The sequence below is a fragment of the Ambystoma mexicanum genome, chromosome 9, assembly GCF_040938575.1.
Source record: "Ambystoma mexicanum isolate Mex_15411 chromosome 9, UKY_AmexF1_1, whole genome shotgun sequence".
Lineage (NCBI taxonomy): Eukaryota > Metazoa > Chordata > Amphibia > Caudata > Ambystomatidae > Ambystoma > Ambystoma mexicanum.
Genome location: NC_090931.1, coordinates 387,479,038 through 387,502,571, shown reverse-complemented (window position 1 = coordinate 387,502,571; position 23,534 = coordinate 387,479,038). Strand labels below are relative to the sequence as shown.

Below are 23,534 nucleotides of genomic sequence, written 5' to 3'. Positions count from 1 at the left end.
AAAGTGAACCCGGCCAAGGGATGTCCGCTGGAACTGTTTGAGAAGACATTAAGATTTGTGAAGAAGGAAAAACCATAGTGAACTCGACTGAGGGAGGTTAAGAATTGAGAAGAGTCAGCGCCCAGACGAGGGGGACCCAAGGGGTGAACCATCATCACCCTAACAAACTTTCATCTTGTTGAAGGAACTTTCATTTTAAGTTATATTGAACACGTCAGGCCCTTGAAGTCAAGAGACTGTCAAAGGAAACGAGACCTGGCCATCGACGGTCATGAGAGCTGCCACTGGAACTGTCGTCTCATGCTGCAGAAGCCGGATAGAGTACTGTGCTCCAAGATCCCACCTTACCCCGTGCTCAAAACACAGCGATGGGAGACCCAGGCCACCACATTCAGGCATATTATTTGAGAACACTTCTTTCTTTTCTTGAAAACTATCCCACATCAGAGGCGTAGACAGGGTAGGGCCTGAGCAGGCAAGAGACACTCAAAATCTGCAAATGCACACTCAGCAGGGCTGTGTCGGATTCTAAAGAGGTTACTGTCGCTGCGGTGGGTCCAAGTACCGTAGCGTCAGGCCTCACTTGTTAGAAAACCGTGTTTACGCCTCTGTCCCACACCATTTTTTTTATTAGTTGTAAGGTTTGGCAATAGGTTTCTTAGTTTAGGCCTTTTTATTTGACACAACACCACTAGGACTGCCTTATTTTTTATTTGATGGTCGACGCTTGCTCCCATCTTGGATTTAGGTTTAGATTAGGTGTTTTTCCAACCTGCATACAGCATTCATTGTTCAATAAACACCCTTGAACTGTGATCACTTGTGTTGGTCTTACTTGCTGCCACCTTAAAGTCAAGTGCCTGACCCGATTAGCAGGACATGTCCAATGAGATGTAGAACGGTCAGTCTTGTTAGTCTCAGTCGCCCTCTTCCTCAGCCCAGTGTTTGTGTAGAAAAGGGGGGTGGAGGGGTAGGAGTTGGAACATCAGAGAAACCTATGAAATAGGAGGGGTCATGGATACAGGAAAGGGGGAATATCGCGTCGCACCATCGCTCGGCTCAACTCTCCTTCCCAAAGACCCCTCACCCAGGTGTTCCTTCCGCACTGATCCACCCCCCAGGGTCTGGATCCAAAGACAATGGCTGTGCTCTGGCCACCTGAGAGAGAGATCCCAGGGACTGGTAGGCGAGACACCCTTTGATTTCTGAACTCTATGGGTCATTGTTGGCGCAAAATGCGCCACGTAATTGAGCTGAAAATGGGTGAAAAGTCTGTGCATTCACCCCCATTTCAGAGCTGGATGTGAGTTTTCCGACCTTGCCCCAAATGCGGGATTTGGCAGTGCGGTAATACAGCGGTAATAGGGTTACCGCTGCATTTTTACCAATCCGCTCAACTCGTGATGAGGCCGACACTCTTAAAATGCCCACTCTTAAGGCCAGCACTCTTACAGCACAAAACCATCACACACACACACACTTAAGAAACACCCACTTATGACATATGTACTGATGACACATGCTCTTGTTGCACATGCCATTATGACACAAACTCAAAACCAATGTACAAGTTCTATATGAACAAAACATGTACATGCTGGAGATGTACATTTTATGCATGTACGGTAATATAAGTTAGAAAACTCACATCAAACCGAGGACTGATTTGCAAGTCATTTTTATATAGACATATGAAACAAACAGGAGATGAAAATTGGGTACATGTATGAACTGCAAAACTTCATATGCCCCCTATACATAAAAACGCACAAAGTGAAACCTCATTTTTATGTGAGTTTTCATATTTATATGAGGCGTATAGGACATATGCAATCCAAATGACTCCACACTGAACACTTATACAGTCATACACACATGTGGCGAAGTGAACACCTTGACTTCACCACATCGACCTGCGTATGCTATCCTCAGGTCTACAACAGCATTTTTATGCAGAGAAAGCATAACCCTGCGCATAGACTAATCCCTTTGGAAAAACAAACCAGAAAAACTACATATCCATAAACATCCCCTCATAAAAAAAAAAACAGACTGGATCCAGAATGTTGAATTATGGACCAGGATTGGATAGAACATTCAGAGGATATAGTCAGGTCACCTATGTTAGGAAGAAGGAAACTAATAAGAATGGGACTACATCTCTCATAATCCTTTTTTTCCAACAGAGAAATCCCAGACCGGAATTGGAAAACCTGCTTACAGATTTTGTAATTGATGGGAAAGACCGGGGTAACCCATGAAAGTGTTTTTCACCCCACGAAAGGGGCAGTCTCAGGGTGCATGCATCCCTCTCCCATTCTATATGCAGAGCAGCAGGAAGTCCAGTCTTCACCAGACAGAACCCCACTTCCTTCCCACACTACTAGGAAAACTGGGGGAGAAGAGAACTCATGTCTCCCTCACAATGGTCCGATGGGGATTGTCCCATTTGTGTTGTCACTCCCTCCATTAAAAGCAAGAGAAAGGATACCAGCATTCCACCAAACCAAGGAGAAACGTTTTTTAAAAAAAAGCCCCATTCCATGAGAGTAATGCTCAATGCATACCCTGCACTGTTCGGCACAGGAAGTATCAAAACAAAAGCCTGAGACAGGGGAACAAATCAACAGCCCCTTTCCAGCCAGCAACAAACACAGAATAAAGTGGGATCCAAGATAGCAGCTTCCTCATTTAAAGACTCCTCCCATGAACTTGGGTCTACAAAACATCCCTACCATGGAGCATGCACAGAACCCATTGGCCAATCAGTTTGAAGTTAGTCCGTTCCAGCACTGCACAAGGGTCAGCTCCTGTGTCAAGAGGGGAAAGGAGTTTTGTAGTACAGAGAAGGTGAGTTGTGGTGTTAAAGAGGAAGAAGGTTGCTGGAGGAGAGGCAAAGATTGCTGGGTTGGCTGAAAGACTTGGAGTGAAAAGGCAGATTGCAAGACCCAGAGAGGACAGAAAGACATCTGGCAACATTGCAAGAACTGACATGGAATGGTGACTTTTCAGCTGGGCAGGCTGTAACACCTGCAGTGGAATGTTAGATTTTAAGACCCAGAGAGGAGAGGAGAGGGAGATTGAAGGGCAAATTGTGCGATCTGGAGAGGAGTGGTCAATTTTACATTCTGGAAGAAGAGAGGCAGAGTATAAGAGCCGGATCGGAGAGACTTGATAGTAAAACCTGGAGACCGAAGGAGACTGTGAGAAACCAGAAGGTGTCTCACTCGCTAGTCCCCAGGGGATCTGTCATCCAGGTGGCCAGGACATGGCCATCGCTTTTAGAGCCAGTTCCTGGGGTGGACCAGTGCGGAGGGATCACCAGTGTGGAGGGATCACCTGGGTGAGGGGTCTTCGGAGAGATAGTGGGCCGCATGATGGTGAGACGCGGTATCCCCTTCCCTGTAACACCTTTACCCCATCCTACCTGGTAGGGTATTTGGGATCTTGACCCCCCCGCCCCCTTTCCCTTCATGAACGCTTTCACATAGGCAGCCCGCTCTGGGAGAAAACAGACTTACACCCGAGCATTGTACATGACATGTCCTACTACTATGGTCACGCAAGGTCAGGCAATTACTGGTAACCACTCACACCGGACGACTTCCATTAAACTTCCCCACACAGATAAAAGGCGGAGCACGAGAGCACACACTGAGTGAGGCAAAGCACACGAAGGAACAGCGTTTTCCAGATGGCAGATGAACAAGGAGAGAAAGACGGTAAACCAAGAAGTGTACACAAGGAGGGAGATACCTTTTGACCTTTCCAGCAAGAAACTGTTACTTTCCTGAATCCTTCATGACAAAAAGCGTAAGGCCGGGAAACCAGACTGGAGAATCCTGCATTGTGTGTCGGATTTACCCGGGGCCCTTCTGCATGGCTGACCGAGTCGGGGAGGAGCAGCAGCCTCTGTAGTACGGTCCTTGGCTCCAAGATCAAAGCCGTGCCAGAGAGATCAACAGAGCTGGTGAGTAGGGGAGACCGATGTAAGACCGGTCTGTGTTGGAGTCAAGGTTGCAAGCGGCAGCATTGTATAAAAAGTGCAAGAACGAAGATTGGTAACGTGTGTGATGAAAGGCGCAAGGAAAGCTTAATTGCTGATGGAGGTTTGATTTTTAACGGAGAAAGCTACAATACCAGTAACAGAGTGGTCCGGCACCACGAGTGTGCTCAATCGAAGGTCTATGTGAGGTATTCAGCCAAGAAGTGGCAGACGCAAAAGTAAAAGACAAGAATGAGTAATGAAGTGACTCGAAGTGGTCCTGTGACGGTTTAAGCAAAATCGATCGCACAATCGAAAGTTTTCGATTTTTGATACAAAGAGGAGAGCTTAGAAATTGCGAATAAGTGGCCCAAGCCGGTACGGGAGATACCAATTGTGAACATTGTGCTTAAGGGGTCAGAGTCTGAACGAGGGAGAGCTATGGTGAACAGTGGACCCGAGAACTTTTGAATGTGAAAGTCCTGCTTGTTTTGTTCAGTCAGGCCTCTGCAATAAGAGACTTTTATTTGGAAAGAGACTTTGGTATAGAAGGGGCCCTGATACCTATGCTTTGAACTATATCCTCATGGCAGAGAAGCCAGAGTGTGTGTGTAAAGCTCGAGCGTGCCGCCTTGTCCCGTGCTGAAAACTATGAGGCAGGGAAGCCAACTGCTCCACTATCCTCACATATCATTTTTTGAACACATTTCCTTTTGCATATATTGTTGTCCAACACCATTTGTATTTAGAAGTAAGGATTGGCAATAGGTTTATTAGTATAGGCCCTTTTATTTTGACAAAGACTCCACTAGCACTGTGTTATTATCATTTGTTGGTCGTAGTTTGCTCCCATCCATAGATGTAGGCTTAGATAGGCGTTCAAACCAACCCATTGAAGTTCAATAAACACCCTTGAACTGCGATTACTTGTGTCTGTCTTCACTGTTGGATACCATTCCTTCCTTACAAGACTGAACGCCCTGAGACCAGAAATACAGAAAAGGAAGGAGATTGAAGCAGAGTCTGAAAGGCAGGTGAATGGAGACCTGGCCACGGCCTTAATCAAGAAAAGGTTAGTGAAAGCAAACTTGGGTGCCTTTGATTAGGGAAAGACAGACGGTGAAGACGAAGGCTATGGCCAGGGGCAGGCAGAACAGAAAAGGGCAGAGGCCCTCACATGAGAAATAAAGGGCATATGCCCTGACTAAAGAGTAGAGAAAGTGCCCCAGAGGCAGCAGAGAATAAAAGGGTAAAAACCCTGGTCTGGGAGAGAGAGGAAGTATGGGGTAGGAGCTGCCGAAGCAAGTAAAAGGTCCCCATTCGACACCTCTCGACTAGAGACTCTTCCATAGGCCACAGGTCTTCGGCCATAGGCCCATTGCAGTGGAGCCATCAAGGATTGTTTATTGGCCTTGCTATGTGATTGGAATAGGGCAGCATGTCTAATCCACTCCCTATGTACACCCACTATTGTTTGCATTAGTAATTGCAGGGCCAGTTCTTGAGAGTAGCCATTTTGTAGGGCCAGTTCTTGAAAATAGTATTTTTTGGAATGAAGCAACCTTGTCATGGTGGCCGACTGATTTCACCAGGCTCGTGCGTGTGTATTAATTTTCAGTTTCCTCTGCCCTGAACTACAGGAGAGCTTGCAGTCATGTTGAAGATCATGTTCCACTATTGTGTCCCTTCTCTATCTCTCAAGGCATGTGCTGTAATCGCGATCTCGATTTGTATATTACCAGTACCCAAGTCAATCTGAACTGTCCAAAATGTGTCTTACTTTTAAGACTTAGAGGGTTATTAGTGGCCCTGATAACGAGGTTTGGCATGGTGAAAGGCCTTGGGGATCCCCGGTATACCTTCTCCAGGGTTTGTATCACTTACCGGATGCCATGCACAGGCTCTCAGGGTGCCCCTCCCTCACTTCCTGGCCACTCCACGGGACTGTCACAGGTGGCAACCACAAAAACGGGAAACATGCAAGCCAAAGGGACACCAGTAAAGAATGCGCTGCTTCCTAACCTTCAGCTGGGCCAAAATAAATTGAAATTTAGAAAGAAATAGAGGGCTTCTGTAGTTAGAGAGGATCTGCATGCCTGCCTCTCCCCTCCCTAACTCAGCATAAAAATGCTATATATACTAATCAATTCTGTTGTATCTATGGTTGTGACCCGTGTCTTATGCTTGATTGGTAACAACCACAAACAAGGGCGGGGATGCTTTATGTTTTGCTAGGCATACTAATTAAAGTAAATAAACTACAATAGAACATCAGCCATTGCATAGGTCCAACAGGACAGAATACAGAAGTTTAAATAGTTCATGCAGTGACAAATCTCTTTGCAAAACAATTGTTTGAGAAGCCTGAAATTCATGTAAGCCTGTAGACTGGCAAAGAACAGATAAGGCCTTCGAATTCTCACCATGTACTTGTATTAGATTCCCTCCTTCCAAATTATCACAATCATAATGTTAATAACCGGTTGAAATTTAGACTGAAAAACAAAACCACAATTACCCTGTCACATGTATATCGGCATGCAAATAATTCTGAACACAATTTGAATCACAGTGCTGACTCACAAAAAAGTGAAATGGATTGACATATAACTAAGGGTTGAAGTTTAAATGTACTTTTCTAAAGCTGCAAGCAAACACATTTGTCAGATGCGTGGCCGTTCCAGGAGGAAGGTGTAACCTGGGGACTCGGAGAGCAAGGGCGAGTTATGGATATATGAGGAGATGGCCAGAGAGCAGATGAGAGGGGTCAGATTGGAAGCATTTCCCCAATGAAAGCAGAGAGATAAGGAAGAGCCGATTGGTAGCTGTCAAGGGGAGAACTGGTTCCAGAAGGCACACAGGGTGTTAAGTGTTTAAAAACACTTGTTTAAAAATAGGATATCGCTTCAAATACATTATTTTTGCAACAGACCGGATTACGTTAGAAAAAGGTTATAAGCATGTCTAAATTATATACAGCCAATTTATGAAAAAGGCCGAAAAAGGGCAATTATTAACTTACTATAAGAAAGTTGCTCATATGAAAGATGCATGTGAAGTCCATTGGCCAATTCATTTTACTGATCTTCTCCAGAGCAGTTTGGATACACAAATCCATAGTACACAAACTAGAAGCATTTCTAACAAGGATTGTCAAGGTTTCGTTCATGATGCCATATGTGATATTCTCAATGAAACTTAGGGTCTATAGAATCTCAATGTTCAACCTTGCTGACAATTCTTTTTGTATCTTAACAGGATCACAGAGCCACGGCACACTCTATTTTATATACAAGACCCACAGGTTTCCATGAGACTACTTTATTTATATTGAAATAAATAATGTAATCTACTGGTTACTTTTTGAGGACAAGAGTAATGGTCGTGTTCTATAGTTGGTCAGTATAATTTGGCTGGTGGGATTGTGTCAGGAAAGGTGTATATAGATGCAGTTAATCCCTTTATCAAGAGTACATGGGCAATAGAGAGGTCAATAATGCACTGGTTTGGTCCAACACTCTCACCCAGAAGGAGTGTGGGAGAAGGTGTGAGGAAGGAGGTGCAGGCAATTAAGCCACTATATGGAGACCAGTGCTTGATACTGTATTGCAAAGACAGCAGTTTTTATTTTGCACAGGACTGGTCCAAAACAGACCTGACTTGTCTGCGAAGAGCACCTAGAAAGGCCATGTAGTTTATAAAAGGTTAACATTAATATTTGACAGTTGTTACCTCAGTATCCAGTGACTCCACCTGATTGGCTGAGCTCTCTGTAAATGTGTGTACCCAGGAAAGAGAATATCAATTTCTCTGCAAGAAAAAGGAATGCAAACAAAGGCCCATATTAAAGAAGAATACAACCGCCAAAAACATAATAAATATTTTAAAACAAAAAAAGCAAAGTCTCGTATTTGAAGAATCAGCACCACAAAAAAAAAAGAAATTACAGATCAGACAAAAGAAATCCAAACCCTCATGCACCCTATTAACTTAAACACAACCACCACTTGGCTCGTTGTGAAATACTTAATGCATTCTCAATAGTCAATTCATCAAAGTTACTAGCCGGTCAAGTGGCACAGCGAGTAGAGCGCTTGCTTTGATATCCGTGCAGAGCCTGCTAACGCAGGTTCGAATCCTCGGCAGCGCCAAACTCAGCCTTTCATCGTTCCGAGCTCGATAAATGAGCACCACACACTGGGGGTAATAGTAAGCAGGCTCAGATACCCGAGGGTTTGTAGCACTATATACATGCCAAATTATTATTAATTACTGTGTCCCTTTGGAAATCAAGAGACACGCCAATCAAGACTTATTCACAAACTGAAATTACTGACATGCATAACGCCAAAAGGCTATTGTTATCTTGAAAGAAACCAACAAAGACAGAACACATTTGATACAACGGAGGGTTTATTTTTCCAATTTAGACCGGACAGGTGAGGCCTCGCCCAAATGTCTGCAACCTGCACAAACCAGTATTGAAATATGTATGTAAAGTAAACAAATCCTAAATGAAATAAAAGAGCACAGAGAGTAGCAGTTTTAAGGAACCTGTGTGATGTTTTCAGAAAAACAAAGTCATAGATTTAAAAATCAGCTCCAACTAGAACACAGAAAAGATACAAGTCAGAGAGAAGCAAAGTCACAGATTAAAAGAAGCCACAAAAAAAACAAGAAAAAAGAAAAGTTACAAGTCAGAAAATGTGAACACAATCGCAGATTAAGAGACATTATCAATGAGAACACAGCAATAGTACAAATAAGGAGCGGTAAACATATAATTGATTAAACATAGAAAAACAGTGACACACTTATAGAGCCCTTCTGTCCCACACATCTCCGTAAACCTTATGGCAAACAAGAATATTGATACATATATTTTTCATCTATTTCTGTCACTTTCAAGCACAGCACTGTTTCTTGTAGGAAAAATACTTAAATCATCCATCTATAGGAAACCACCAATTATCTTGTAATACATCCTTGAAAAAGTACAGTGTATGAACTCCAAGAAGGGGCACTCTTTCGCATAATGACACTTGCGATTAAGTTGATGGCTGAGTACTGCAGTTCAAGTAACACAAAAATGTCTGGACGCTTAAATGAGGTTCATTCCAGGGTACACTAGGTCAAAAACATGCAAATTAGAACCACCAACCCTGTTATCTGTACATGTTGCATTACTGGGGTATAGGAAATGGAGATGAAAAAGCAACATGACATTATGGTGAATCCCTCAAATCAATATTATAAGGAAAACCTTTAAGAGATATTATCGCACTGTGACAAAAGCCCCGACTGGAATGGGTGTCTTCAGTGAAAAGGCTTTATGGATGGGGATTCTCCATGATGCAGGTTGGTGGTCCCGTATTAGGGAGAGAGATTCTCCTGTGGGGCACTGCGCTGCGGCCCGCTTGCTTAGCAGGAGACAGTCACATGGTACTACAACCTCCAAAATTTTGAGAGGTGAGAATCAGAGCAGCAGGACCCTAGCAGTCCTGAGAACCAACGTACAGCTAGAATTCAATTCTCCCTGCTTAATAACGGGTATCAGTCCCTTTAAAACAGTCACACAAGACTCACTTAAAATCACTACAGGTATGCTGGAAATGTCACGGGCAGCTCCTATGAGTGATTTGGAGGTCAACAAATTTGAATCTGCATAATTGAACCTCTAGAGCAGAAGAGCACTGCATTTTGGATATCACGGGGTCCATTGGTATGCTACTAGAGCTGCAGACCTTGCAAACACTGATCCCCAGAGAAAAAGTCAGTTAACCTTGGTCCTTATTTCCCACTTACGAGAGGAGGCACCGCGTGTGCAAATAATACAGGGCAGATTAGTAAATATGTAAGATGGTCGCTTCACCTCTTATAGCCACTCTTACTAAACCCTTCTCAGGGGAAGTCAACAGAAGAACAAGTTACTCTCTTACCTGGTAACGTTCTTTCGATGGGATGGTCCGACAACGTATTCCATATCTATGACAGTAATCACCACAGCTGTGCTGCTTCGGAAAATCTTTCTGCGTCCTGCGTCAATGACGTCGATACGCTGTCCTCGAGGGCCTCCGTCGAGCTAACATCACCGGATGTTGTAAGTAGGACACACGACGCCCATAGCCTCAGTTGTAGTTTTTTCCCAGAACGTGTGGCACCAATCTTCTGCCAGTACGACCACAGAAAGCCTTGCGGAAACATAAGCTGCAATCGCATAAGAAATTCTTTTAGCAGGGTAGGCAGGGAGGGAGTGATATGGAATACATCGTCGGACCATCCCATCGAAAGAACGTTACCAGGTAAGAGAGTAATTTGTTCTTCGAGGGGATTGAGTCCTCCGACGTATTCCATATCTATGACAGCCTCCCAAAGCAGTACTAACATCAGGAGGAGGGAAAAGAATTTAGAATATACAAATTTAGAATGCCCAATCCAATTTCTGAGTAAAGGACCGCCTTGCCAAAGGCCAAATCCTACACATGGATAGAATCTAGGGAGTAGTGACGTACAAAGTATGGACCAAAGCTCATGTGGCTGCATCACAGATGTTACGAATAGGAACACCCCTCTGCAGGGCGGTAGAGGCAGCCCACCGGAGGGTCCTTACCCGCCAGACGGTAACATTCAGAAACTGCCAAGATAATCCATCTAGACAAAGGGCCTCATTCCGAGTACGGCGCTAACCAATGGCGCTATTAACGCCTTGGTTGACACCGTACCCGGATCGGCAGCGCCTTGGTGGATGGCGGAATTACCGCCCCATTCCAAGGTTGGCGGGGCGGTAATTCCCCATTCACCAAGGCTCTTCCCCATTCCCAAATGAGCCCCCATAGGGCTCAATGGGAATGGGGAAGATGCAAATAACGGTGACCGTTCATTACGGTCACCGTTATTGGCTTGCGTTAAGGGCGAGGGCGCAAAGGGAACTCGGAGTATGGCGGTTAGGGATCACCGCCACCGGTCTCGTCACCGGTGGCCGCTATCCCTTACTGCCATACTCGGAATGAGGCCCAAAGTCTGCTTAGTCACAGCTTGTCCCAAACGCCTTCCAGCGTAACCAATAAAGAGCTGATCGTCCACTCTGACCCGGGACATGCGTGAAATGTAGAAACTCAAAGCTCTCCTAGGATACAGCCTATGGAGCCTCTCCTCTTCCTTACCAGGATGCGGAGGAGGATAAAATTCCGGAAGAATAACCTTCTGGCGTAAATGAAAATCCGACACCACCTTCGGAAGAAAAGAAGGACGAACTCGAAGGACAACCCTTTCCTTATGAAACACAGTCAAGGGTGGCTTAACTGAAAGGGCCTGTAACTCACTCTGTGAGCGGAAGTGACCGCAACTAAAAATATAGTTTTCAGGGTAAACGGTCTCTAAGGACAAGAATGCAACGGGTCAAACGGAGCACCCATAAGGAATTTCCGAACAAGGTTCAAATCCCAACCGGGCACCTGGAAAGGGGACGGGGGGGAAACACACTAGTGAGCCCTTTCAGAAACTGAGAAATTAAAGGAATTTTAAAATAATAACACTCCTCAGAGGAGCGCTTAACTATGGACAGCGCCGCCAGGTAACCTTTAACGGTACCCACTTGCAAGCCCCTGTGGGTTAAAGAAAGCAAAAAAGACAGAACCACAGGAATGTCACATGAAAAAGGATCCACATTCTTACCCCTGCACCAGTCGCAGAACTTTCTCCAACGGCAACGGTACAGGGACTTTGTTGTCGGCCATCTGGCCGAAAGCAACACCTCCATAACGTCTTCAGAGAGGGCCCAATCCTTAAACCTCAACCTTTCAGAAGCCAAGCGTGAAGGTTGAGGGATCTGACTTCTGGATGGAGAACCTGGCCCTCCTCCCATGAGAGCAGATCGTCTCGGTAGGGAAGACGACGTGGAGGGCAGATGGACAAGTCGAGAAGGTCCGGGTACCACGTCCTCCAGGCCCATGCCGGAGCAATGAGGATCATCCGGTAATCGAACCTCTGTAGCCTCCGCAGCACTTGCGGGATGACGGGGACTGGAGGAAACGCGTACAGCAGTGTGAAGAACCAATCCACTATGAACGCGTCTCCTAAGGCTCCTCTTGGAGGAAATTACCACGAGCAGAATCTTTCGCACTTCCGGTTGACACTGGAGGCGAAGAGATCCACTTGAGGGGTCCCCCAAAGGGCGAAGATCTCTAGGAGAATCTCCTGAGCCAACTCCCACTCATGAGATCGTGCTCTGCCTGCTCAGAGCATCCGCCGTCTCGTTTTTGTCTCCAGCCAGATGAACTGCCAAGATCGAAATTTCCTGCTGGATGGCCCAGAACCAGAGCTGCATCGCCTCCCTGCACAGAGGAAGTGATCCTGCCCCCACCTTTTTGTTGAGGTAGTGCATTGCCACTGTGTTGTCCGTCAGAATCAGAACATTCTTCTTCCGCACAGTCGGCAGAAAAGCCTTCAGGGCAAACCTGACGGCCCTCAGCTCCAACAGATTGATATGGAGTCTGGACTCTGACGGAGACCAACGACTGCTGACTGTCAGCTTGTTGGCATGAGCTCCCCATCTCGCGAGGGATGCGTTCGTCACGATCGTCACCTCCGGCCAGTGCAGCCAAAATGGAGCCCCTCATCCGATTGCCTTCGACGGCCAACCACAGAAGGTCCTGGGCGACCGAGGGCGGTACCTGAAAGGGGTCCGACAACCTGCCGGAGGACTGGGACCACTGAAGCTTGAGGGCCCATTGCAGAGATCTCATCTGCAACCTGGCCTCTGGCACCAGAAGAATGCAGGATGCCATAAGGCCGAGCAACCTCAAGAACTCGAACGCCGGGAGCGTCTGGGCAAGTTGAAACTTGTGCACCATCTGCTGAATGTGAAGGCCCTTACCTGGGGAGGGAAACACTGCCCCAGGGATGTGTCGAGCACCGCTCCGATGTACTGGAGCCGCTGTGTTGACATCAAGTGGGACTTCTTTAAGTTGAGAGAGAAGCCCAGCTTGTGAAGTGAGTGGCAGGTGACGGACAGATGATCCAGGACTTGCTCGGGAGAGCGCGCCCTGATCAACCAATCGTCCAGGTAGGGGTAGACGTGAATCCCCCTTTTCTGAGATGCACTGCCACCACCACCATGAGCTTGGTGAAGACCCTCGGGGCGGAGGTCAATCCGAACGGCAGGCCCCGAAACTGAAAGTGCGTGTCGCCAACCGCGAACCTCAGGTTCTTCTTGTGCTTTGTATAGATCGGCACATGAAAATAAGCGTCCTTGAGATCGAGAGACACCAACCAGGACTTGAGAAAGAGTAACCATCTTGAACTTGTCCTTCGTGAGGAGCTTGTTCAAACCGCGCAAGTCCATGATGGGTCTCAATCCCCTGTCTTTCTTCGAAATCTAAAAAATAAGGGGAATACCATCCCTTGTTCGTCTCCGCTACAGGCACCAGTTCTATGGCGCCTTTCTCCAGCAGGGATTGAATTACCTGTGCAAGGAGTGGATCCAGACTCTTCAAAGAAAGATTCCCTGGTGGATTGTTGTGAGGCCTCTGCCGGAAAGGAAGACAGTAGCCGTGGGCTAGGATCTCCAGAACCCACACATCTGAAGTAATGGCACGCCATTCCACAAGATGCTGCGCCAGCCTTCCCCCAACCGCAGAAGCATGGGCGTCATGACGGAGCTGAAGCGGCTGCGGTAGTGCCTGGAGGCAACTGCTCGCACGGCCTTGGCACATAGAATACCTTGTTTTCCACTTCTGGCACTCCTACGGTTGCCCCTTTGACTTGCAGCTCCTCTCGATTTGCTAAAGGACGAGTAATATCGAAAGGAACCTCCCCTCCATTGCTGTCCCCTAGGATGAAAAAGGCAGAGGTTGTCGAACTGCAGCACCCAACGACTTTGCTGGAGCTTTGGAAGTCTGCAACCTCTAAAGGCTCTCGTCAGCCTTGCTGCCAAAAAGATGGTCTCCATCAAAGTGCATGTTGAGGAGCCGCGCTTGCACATCAGGCACAAACCCCGACTTCCGCAACCACGAAAACCTGCGTATTATGGTGCTCGCCACCATGGACCGGCTGACGCAATAAACCATGTCCAGACCCAACTGAACGGACTCACACATGGCATCCTTGCCATCCTGCACAATAGCAAGGAAACCATCCCGTTCCTCTCCTTCGGGAATATGATCAGCCTCTAGGGAAATACAGTTCCACACAGTGTGCGTGAAACGAGACAAGGCACAAACGGAGTTGGCAGCCTGAAGCGCCATACCCCCAGAAGAAAATACCTTCTTCGCCCAGCCGTCAAAACGTTTAAGTCCCCATCAGGAGGGATGGTAGGGTACGACGCCTGCTTAGCTGGGACTGTAGCCGCCTGCACCACTAAACTCTCTGGAGTAGGGTGAGTGGTCAAGTAGCTGGGGTCGCCACTGGCTGGGCGATATTTCTTCGGCGACGAATTGCTCACTGCCAGGAGACTCTCCGGAGAAGACCAAGCCGCAGCCACCCTTCTCTGCAAGGCCATATGGAATGGCAGCACCGGGTCAGTTGGAGGACTTTGGTCCAAGATATCAGTCAGGTCATCCTGCTGAAAATCCCCACGGTGGGCAGACCACCCCAGGTAATCTGTGACCCTTGACATGAGACGCCGGTATGAGGATTCGGGATACGTGCCAGGCTCTGGCCGACCAAACTCCACCTCCGGAGAGGTGTTTAGACCACTGGCGTCATGCAGCGACTGACGCAGGTCCACAAGTTAACTATGACCAGACACAATGTCATCAGGAACCTCACCTTCCTCAGACCCCTCATCCACCTCAGAAATATAATCCAGAGGTTGGAAAGAGGGAACTGAAAAGGGAACAAAGACATGTTTTGCCTTAGCCAGAGCATTTCTGGGGGGTTCCCCCGTACCACGAGGCATCCCCGACAAAGCCGCCTCGAAAGACGTTGAGGGTGTCGATGGAATCGGAGTCAAGTGCAGCGCCGACAGCTTCGACGATGTCGACACAGGCCTCGAGGGCGGAGCCCCGAACGTGTCTCGACAGCCTGGGTGCTGATGACATTGACGACTTCCTCGAAGACTTCACAGGTTCTCGTGGTCTCGAGGGCGTTGAGGACCAGGACCTGAAACAGGCATGTCTAGAGCGACCATCCTTGTCCGACCGGGACCTTGAAGGCGCCCGGTGGTCGCGACGACTGCTCGAGCTCGAAGGCGGACAAGTGGTGTCTCTAGCATGGCCACGACCGGCGTCTTCAGACGGCGCGGACGGACCGGAGCCCTGCAATTGAAAAATCACCAACATCTTTCAGAATGAATCCCATTCCTCGGGAGTGGAATGCTTGTTGTGACAAGCAACCCGCAGACGGGCGGAATCCTCGGAAGAGGACAGGGAAGGCGACCTGTGATGGCGCTTCCTGGAGTGCTTCGAAGAGGCAGAGGAATGGCGAGACCGACTCCCAGACCGAGAACCCCCGGACTCACGACGACGATGCAGAGAGTCGCCCCTTGAATCGTCCGTGGAAAGACCAGTGGAACGCGACTTCCGGGGCTTGGCCACCTTACCGACCAACAGCTTCTTCTTACGCTCCCGCAAGGCCTTCGATGTGAGCGATTGGCAGTCGACACAGTCGTCCGTATCATGGTCCTCCCCGAGGCACCAGAGGCAAGCGTCATGCGTATCCGTTAGCGACATCTTGGACCCGGACACCCAACACTTCTTAAACCCGGACCCCGGGGTGGAAGAAGCCGAAGACATCATGCTCACAAGTAGCAACGAAGAAACAGGTTTGAAGAACCGAAAGAACAGGATTCAGTAGAATCAAGGCGCGCCGAGATCTCCGAAGCGAACACGTTCGCGGAAAAAACGGAACTGAGGCTACGGGCGTCGTGCATCCTACTTATAACATCCAGTGACATCAGCTCGACGGAGGCCCTCAAGGACAGCATATCGACGTCATCGACCCAGGACGCAGAAAGATTTTCCGAAGCAGCACAGCTGTGGTGATTACTGTCATAGATATGGAATACGTTGGAGGACCCAATCCCCTCGAAGGTAACCAAACACATCCTACCCATCCCCACAAACTACAGGTGAAGATAATCAGCCAAATAGCCAACCCAATGGAAGAGTCAGGATACTATTAAAAAGCCATAGCTCCAAGTCAGTTTGTGGGTGACTGGAGCAGATGAAGGACTATTTGAAAGTAGTTGGTGAGCAGGCAAAGGAAGAAGAGTGAATAGTGGTGGAGGGAACTGTAAGAGCAGAGTGCAGTGGAGAGGGAGGCTGTGATATAAAATTTTACACAGGAAGGAATGTCCTGGGCTAAGGGTGAGACCCCAATGTGAAGGAGTGGAGTCCAACAGGTGGAGGAAGAAGTGTAGGGCGCTGTGGCGAGGAGGGTAGGCCAGGTCCAACAACAGCACATTTCCCAGATTAGGGACCTCCAAAATCGACCTCCTTTGCTCCCACTGAAAGAATCCAGAAACCTCCACCTGCAGTGTTGGATTTCACTCAGGAAAGGGTATGGAGCACAGGTGGCAAAGCTGTCCGAAAGGGCCAGCATGATCACCAAGGAATGCAACATGCCAGACAATTGGTCTGAGAAAACTTTGAATAGTCAGAGTTCCAATACACAAGAGATGTTATTTGGAAGAAGGGCAATCTGTAGTTTGTGTTGATAAACAGTCAAGAACATCTGTTGGTGTCTGCAACTTGTGTGGGTCCCTCCCGGCCTTGTCCTGATAGGACTCAAGAAAATTGACTGGAGCTTCAAACCAACCATATTATAATATTGATTGCCTTCATATTGTTTTGCATATTATCTAGATTTATTTGTAATCCACTGAATATGTTTCCCTCTGGCTACTTCAGAGCATGTCTGTTAGGGTAATTTTGTATGAGTTCATATGTGGTTGAACTCAGCTCTTGGTGGGGAGTTATTTGATCTGTGATAGTTGATTCATATAGTCCACGTGGCTGCCACTTTCAAGTGGGATAATCCAACTGCAATGTGAATGTGCAAGGGGACGTTGAAAGCAGTCTACATTTACAAACCATAAGGTTTGTGAGCATATGGTGCCACAGTCACAGTTCAACTAATATAGCTCCAATATACCTTTCATGGTAGCTGCATCTACCTTTTAGTCTTCCACCTATATTACAAGATAATCATTAACTAGTTATGCCATTTTCTCACAAACTCTTCCAACACACCTATTTGAGACACACAAAAGATTGATGTATGTTTATCATTTCAAAATGTGTGCAGATGTTTTTTAAACAAATAACATGCCTTGGAGGTCGTCTTCCAATCTCTAGAGTGGTAAAACAGGTGTAAGAAATTTGTTTACACATATTTTGACCTCTGCTTCACCACTTTGGGGAGGTTTGCAATTTTTAGCAGTCAAAGCTGGGGCATTGGATGAAAGTTAGGCTTCTGCCTGCTCTATCCGTTCTACCTGCAAGACATTAATGCATTAATGCCAGCATCTGATTTTGATGCTGGCGTTAATGCATAGGATTCCTATGGAATCCACCAGCTTTTAAAACGTGTCTCCCACCATCCTTAAATGGTACACTGCGAAGCACAAACAATGAATGCAAGCCAAAGTCTGCCAGGTGTGCATGCATTTTTGCACTTTGTGGTCCAAACCACAAAAACTGCATGGAGGGGACTGCACACGTTGCTGGTCCCCTCTGTGCAATTAGCACAAAATTGAAAACAAGCCCTATTGTGTTGACCCTGCGTTAATCCATTTTATGACCATCATAATGGGTTACTCCACCCGTGTTTAACACATTGCACTACTAATTATTTGATAATTTCAACTACATACAACAGTCAAGATTGCTCATCAAATGACAGAAATGGGCCATTGTTGTATTATTTTTCAATAGTGACAACTGTATCTTTCAGTTGCCTCACTTTGCATACAAGAGGAGCAGAGCTTTCTGGGATACCAATATTAAGAGTGACATTTAACAAAAAAGTCCAGGGGCCACATGGGTACTCTTAAACATATCTGGAGTGTACTCACAATAATATGTCACCAGGGCTAACCAGGTTGCGGAAACAGACTGGATATAGCAATTCTAATAAAGAGATGCTGGCATACGGCATCTGGTGCCCCAGTGGACTACTGTTCTTTAGTGAAACTATGAGGAATGGCTAAACACCAATAGTGGGGGCACAGAATATGTATAGAGGGCACAAAATGCTTCAGCTGCCCTTGTGGCACATTGCAAGGATGATGGACACAGTGAGTGGACAGTGTTCACACTGACTCTACACAATGATGGGATGGCGGCTGAATTTTGGCAACAAATGAGCAGAGGCTGCTATATCTATCGAAAAGCAACGAAAAAGGACTAAAAGACAGGGTGGAATGGCATAGTCTGAAAGAAGTATAACATTGGGTTTAAAAGTACAGGTTAAATGGGAAGAATCCATATGAAATACACAGTTCGATTCCCCAAAAATATTGAGGCTATTGTTTCAGAAGTATTTGTATATGGTATGCAGAGCTTTGGCTCTCATTTACACTGAATACATATGTCTGTTCGTGAAACAGCATGCTGAATCTACGCGTCAATATATGCAAATATTATGTGCTCCCCAGTTGTATTGCAAAAATATTACACAGCCACAGTAGTGGCTGTGTAGTTATGGTTAAGTTGCTATTTCCATAGGAAGAGCACTTTTTGGGCGGCCTATAACTCCACTCCCCCTGGATAAATCTTCACCAAACTTTGCAAATGACGTATATAGGCCACTCTGAATGTTTCTGAAAAGTTTGGTGATGTTTGGTCCAGGGGGGGGAAAGTTATAGGGGGGGTCACAAAACATATTTTTTTCCCATAGACTGAATGGGGAAAAACTTTGCGCACGCCTACAGGCCAAACCGCTGTACGAATTTTCACCAAATTCGCGGCAGGGGCTTGGTCCCAAAAGCGTGCTTTTGTAAATTTGGTGACAATCCGTCCAGTAGTTTTCGTTAAAACGACCAAAAAGTAGGTCTAAAAAAATTAGTGATATCTATGTCCGCTCCGCTGTCACACTTCCCAGTTTGCTCTGTGGACAAGAAATCGATTGGCTAATCCGTAGAGACATGTCCGCGGACATGTGGCGCTTTCACTGTTTGGTTGTGGAACAGCGTGAAGTGCGTCAGATTTCTTTGCTGCCCCCGCCATCTTTTGTTCATGTTTTGGTGTACGCGGACATCGCCGGTAACACATACAAAACAAGACACCAATGCACTTTTTATACTTATGAAATACTGTTTCCGAAGGTGAGCTTTAATTAGGCTGGGATGGAATGTGACAGCGGAAACTCAAAAAGTGGTGTTTTCTTGTCACCAAATTCATACGCTAAAGTGGAAGTTGGTGCTCAATGTACGGCGACCAATTACTGCGTCTGTGGTACAATGTATTTAGATTAATATTGTAGTCAGACTGGCGTCCGACGTTTTGAAATCTGAGGCCACCACCTGGACTGTCTGATGGACACAGCGGTTCTGTAGGCCTATGGGAGTAGCGGTTCTCATGATTGGATTCTCATATGTTGTTGCAAAGTGAGAATGTATTTGCCTTCTGAGTGAAGGTCACTTGATTTGCTTTTTTGGTTGCAAGCTCAGTAGGTCCACGCATCCAAGTGAATCCATAAGGGGCAATTGTTTTTTGACCTTGAGGGAAACGGAAACTACAAACGCAATGCAAGGAATGAAAGCTTGGAAAAAATACCATTTGATAAGGTCATGTTTTAAAAACGTTTGTAAGGAACATGAAATATCAGTTCACACAGATGCTTTGGTCCAAACACATTGCTGTATAACTTTTCCAAAAACAATGGAGGCAGTAAACATCATGCAATTTGAATTTTGACGACTCTACACCGAATCGCGTTTTAATTTTATATTACCGAAACACTAATTGTGACAATATAACTGAAGTATTATCTTTCTGCGCAGTTGTAATTTTCCTCCAATAACAGAGAGTGCAGATTCTCTGCGTTTGCAGGCTATGACTAGAGTCACCCTTGTTGACCGTTAATATTTCTTCTTTGAAATGTTATGCTTGCCCACATAGCTTTGTGTATCACTTTGTACGTTCTTTTGGTCTTGTTTAAAATGAAGAGATGTAATTTTATCTTGTTTGTCCATTCATTTTGGCTTCATAACTGAATTACCATCTCACTGTGTAGTTGCCCTTTTTTTAAACCTTATGGCGAGTGCTGATTCTCAGCGTTTGTAGGCTGTCACTATATTTACCCATGGTCATTGCTAATAATTCCTTAAAATGTCATGTTTGACCACTTCACTTTGTGTACTACTTTGCACAATCTTTGTGTCTTTTTTGAAATTTTTTGCTAAAGGGTGGGGTATTGACACATTTTCTCTTACGTGTTCTGCCTAGCTACATCTTGCCGTACTGTTCGGGCCATGGTTTCCAGATGCCGAGTGACGGCTTCTTTGGACGCCAGATGCAACTGCTCGTGACCGGCTGCCTGTCCATTACAGTGTTGTGGGATGACCGGTCAGGCCCCCTTTGTCCTTATGCTGAACTAGATTGAAGATTAGGGCACCTGGCAGAGCCCTGAAAAACCCAGGTGGGTATGCTTAAATTAACAAAAACCTCAGGGTGAGAGGTCACATAGTTCCAACATTATAGCATATATAACAGTCACTTCTTACTGCATTATTCTTCACAAAATGTATTTAATGACATCTGGATAATGTTGGTGGGGATAGAGCACCCAGAGATGTTTAGAAAAAACAATACATATAGGTATGATCCAGTAAGACAGGCTGGATCTCAATGCAATAACAACAACAGATAACTGCTACTATTGGTTGATAATTTCAATTGTGCAAAGTCGATCTCATGCAACACCGTATGGACTCCCAGGCCGAACGCCTAAACGAGGTGGAGCAGAGGGTGTCAAATCTCGATGACAGTTCGGTAACCCTAACTAATAGAGTTTCGCGGCTGGAATCGCAAAGGAAACTAACCGCCGCCAAGTGCGAGGACCTCGAAGGTCGGTCGAGGAGTAATAATCTACGGATAGTCGGTGTGAGGGAACATCAAACGCAGGAGAAAATGGAAGACTTCGTGGAAGCCTTATGCATCACTCTATCCGGCCGCGAAGCCCTATCCCGCTTAGTCATAATCGAGAGAGCCCACAGGATTCCCGCGACAAGACCCGCTCCAGGGGCTCCCCCTAGGCCCATAATAGCGAGACTGCTGAACTACAGAGATTGCGACTCTTTGCTCCGCCTCGCCAGAGAAAAAGGCGAAATGAGCCACGACGGGGACAAAATCCATTTTTACCCTGACTTCTCCCCGGCAGTACAGTTACAAAGGAAAACATTTGCAAGCGTCAAACAGAGACTCCGCAACAGCCAACTGCCGTATTCCATGCTTTACCCAGCTTAAGAGTCCAACACGAGGGAAAGGTCCAATTGTTCCAAACCCCAGATGAAGCAAATTTGTTCCTGGACCGTCTAGGGCTCCCGGGTCAGAATCAGGCTCGCCCCAGACCACAAAGAGACAGAATCCCAGGAACCCTCCTTAAACGGTTGGACACAGCAGGACACAAGACCCGGCACAGCAGCATTGAGTGGGCCAGACCATTTACAGCAGCACAAGTCGGGGCTGGGACACTTGGGAGACCCCGGGTGCCCCTAGCTCAGCTACTGTTAAGTTACTGTTAGCCTGAGTGGAGTCTGCCCGGCGAGGTGTGGACCACACGTCTCGACATGGCGACTCCAAGGGCCGTTTTGGTTTGGGGTTGGGAAAGTCGGAACCTCCCGGTGAGCATGTTCAGGGTTGCCCACCCTCGGGAGAGCTACGTCTTGGGCCAGTTGGGGATTGCCCGAAGTTTGAATATTACAAAGTTAATGGAGAAGTTCAACGCCACCAGATCCCGATTGTCCCGCTCGCTGCCTGCTCCCTACTCGCTGCCATATTCATCATCGCATCGTGACTCCCATCCCTCACATACAGACCCAGTCAGCAGCTCTGGCTCAACCAGACCATGGCCACCCGCTGAATCAGAAATGAAATCCGAAATAAAAGCAAAGTTGCCCCGTTCAACGTTTTAACATGGAATATAAGAGGAGGTAACATCCCGGCTAAATCTAGGAAAATTCTGCACTATCTCAGACGCCACGATGTAGACGTGGCCCTGATTCAACAGACGCACTTTACGCCGGGGAGAGACCACCAGTGGGCCAAAAGCTGGGGCTGCCACAGATACTTTTCATCCTACTCCACGTACTGGAGAGGAGTTGCGATCCTCATACACAGGCGGCTCAGTTTCCGGCTCCTGCACACGGCAAAAGACGAGGAAGGCAGAGCACTACTGGTGAGTGGCATCGTCGCAGGTCAGAAAGTGACCTGTGTCAATTCATATGCTCCGAATGTGGATGGCCCTGACAACCTCGGCTGGGTGTTGACACAGCTTTCCGCGCTCGGCCCGGCCACGGTTGTCTGGGGCGGCGACATGAACACAGTTATGGACCCTACGAGAGATCGATCATCGGCCATACATCAACCAACCTCAAAAGCTGCTCTCCAGATAAAGGAAATCTGCAAAGCATTTGATTTACAGGACACTTGGAGAGTCTCCAATGGGGAAAGGCACGAGTACACCTTTCATTCTACAGTCCATAATACAAGCTCCCAAATTGACTACTTTTTTACCTCAACTAACAGCCCCCTGGTGTGTGGCCGGTGCCATATCCACCCGAGAACACTCTCGGACCACTCGCAAATCTTCCTTAAGCTCAAGCCAGCTAGCCTCACCCCGCCGCTACAACGTTGGCGCTTCAAACAGGGATCACTGCAGGACAAGGTCTTTGCCTCCGAATTAAGAAAGGAGATCGACATGTTCTTAGAAGCCAACCTGGGTTCGGTCCCCTCAGCAAGCATAATTTGGGAATCCTTTACATGCTTTATCAGAGGAGTCTGCCTCGCCAAAGAAAATGGCATTCTCAAGCTCATTAGGGGCGAGCTTGCAAACAGCGAAAATAAATTAAAACAGCTCGAAACTCAGAACGCGAACAAAGACAACCCGGAAGCTGCAGCGGTATTGAAGACGGAATTGCAGAAATTCAACGACACAGCGGAACGTGAGGTTAAATTTCTACACCGCACCAACCAAATCCGCCAATACGGCGAGGGCCAGAAACCAGGAGCTTTACTGGTAAATCTAATTAAAGCCGACAATAAACAGTCCCAAATCGAAAGGATCAGAACTAGGCAAGGGGAAGAAGTCCACACTGACGAAAAGATAGCAGAGGAATTCAGCCTATTCTACCAAGATCTTTACAGTGCCAAGCTACCGAAAGACTCGCACCTCCCCCTGGAATATCTGGAAGACACAGAACTCTACTGGGTCGAACATCAACTACGTAAACCTCTGAACGAACTAATCTCACAGGAAGAGATTAAAGCAGCCATAAAGACCCTACCACCCTCCAAAGCACCAGGCCCTGACGGCCTAACGGGAGAATTTTATAAGGCCTTTGCAGAACCCCTGGCTCCGTTGCTGGCAGCGGTGTACGAGGAAGCGC

General features: G+C 46.9%; 1 protein-coding gene across 4 annotated transcripts in view; it reads right to left on the bottom strand.

The window, feature by feature from the left end:
• The window catches only part of ASL (argininosuccinate lyase), a 280,073-nt gene that overhangs the window by 114,851 nt on the left and 141,688 nt on the right, over positions 1-23,534 (bottom strand). For all 4 annotated transcript variants that reach the window (XM_069614866.1, XM_069614867.1, XM_069614869.1 and 1 more), the window contains one exon: positions 7,718-7,795. In XM_069614866.1, coding sequence (XP_069470967.1) covers positions 7,718-7,795 — 78 coding nt within the window. The remainder of the gene's footprint in view (positions 1-7,717; positions 7,796-23,534) is intronic.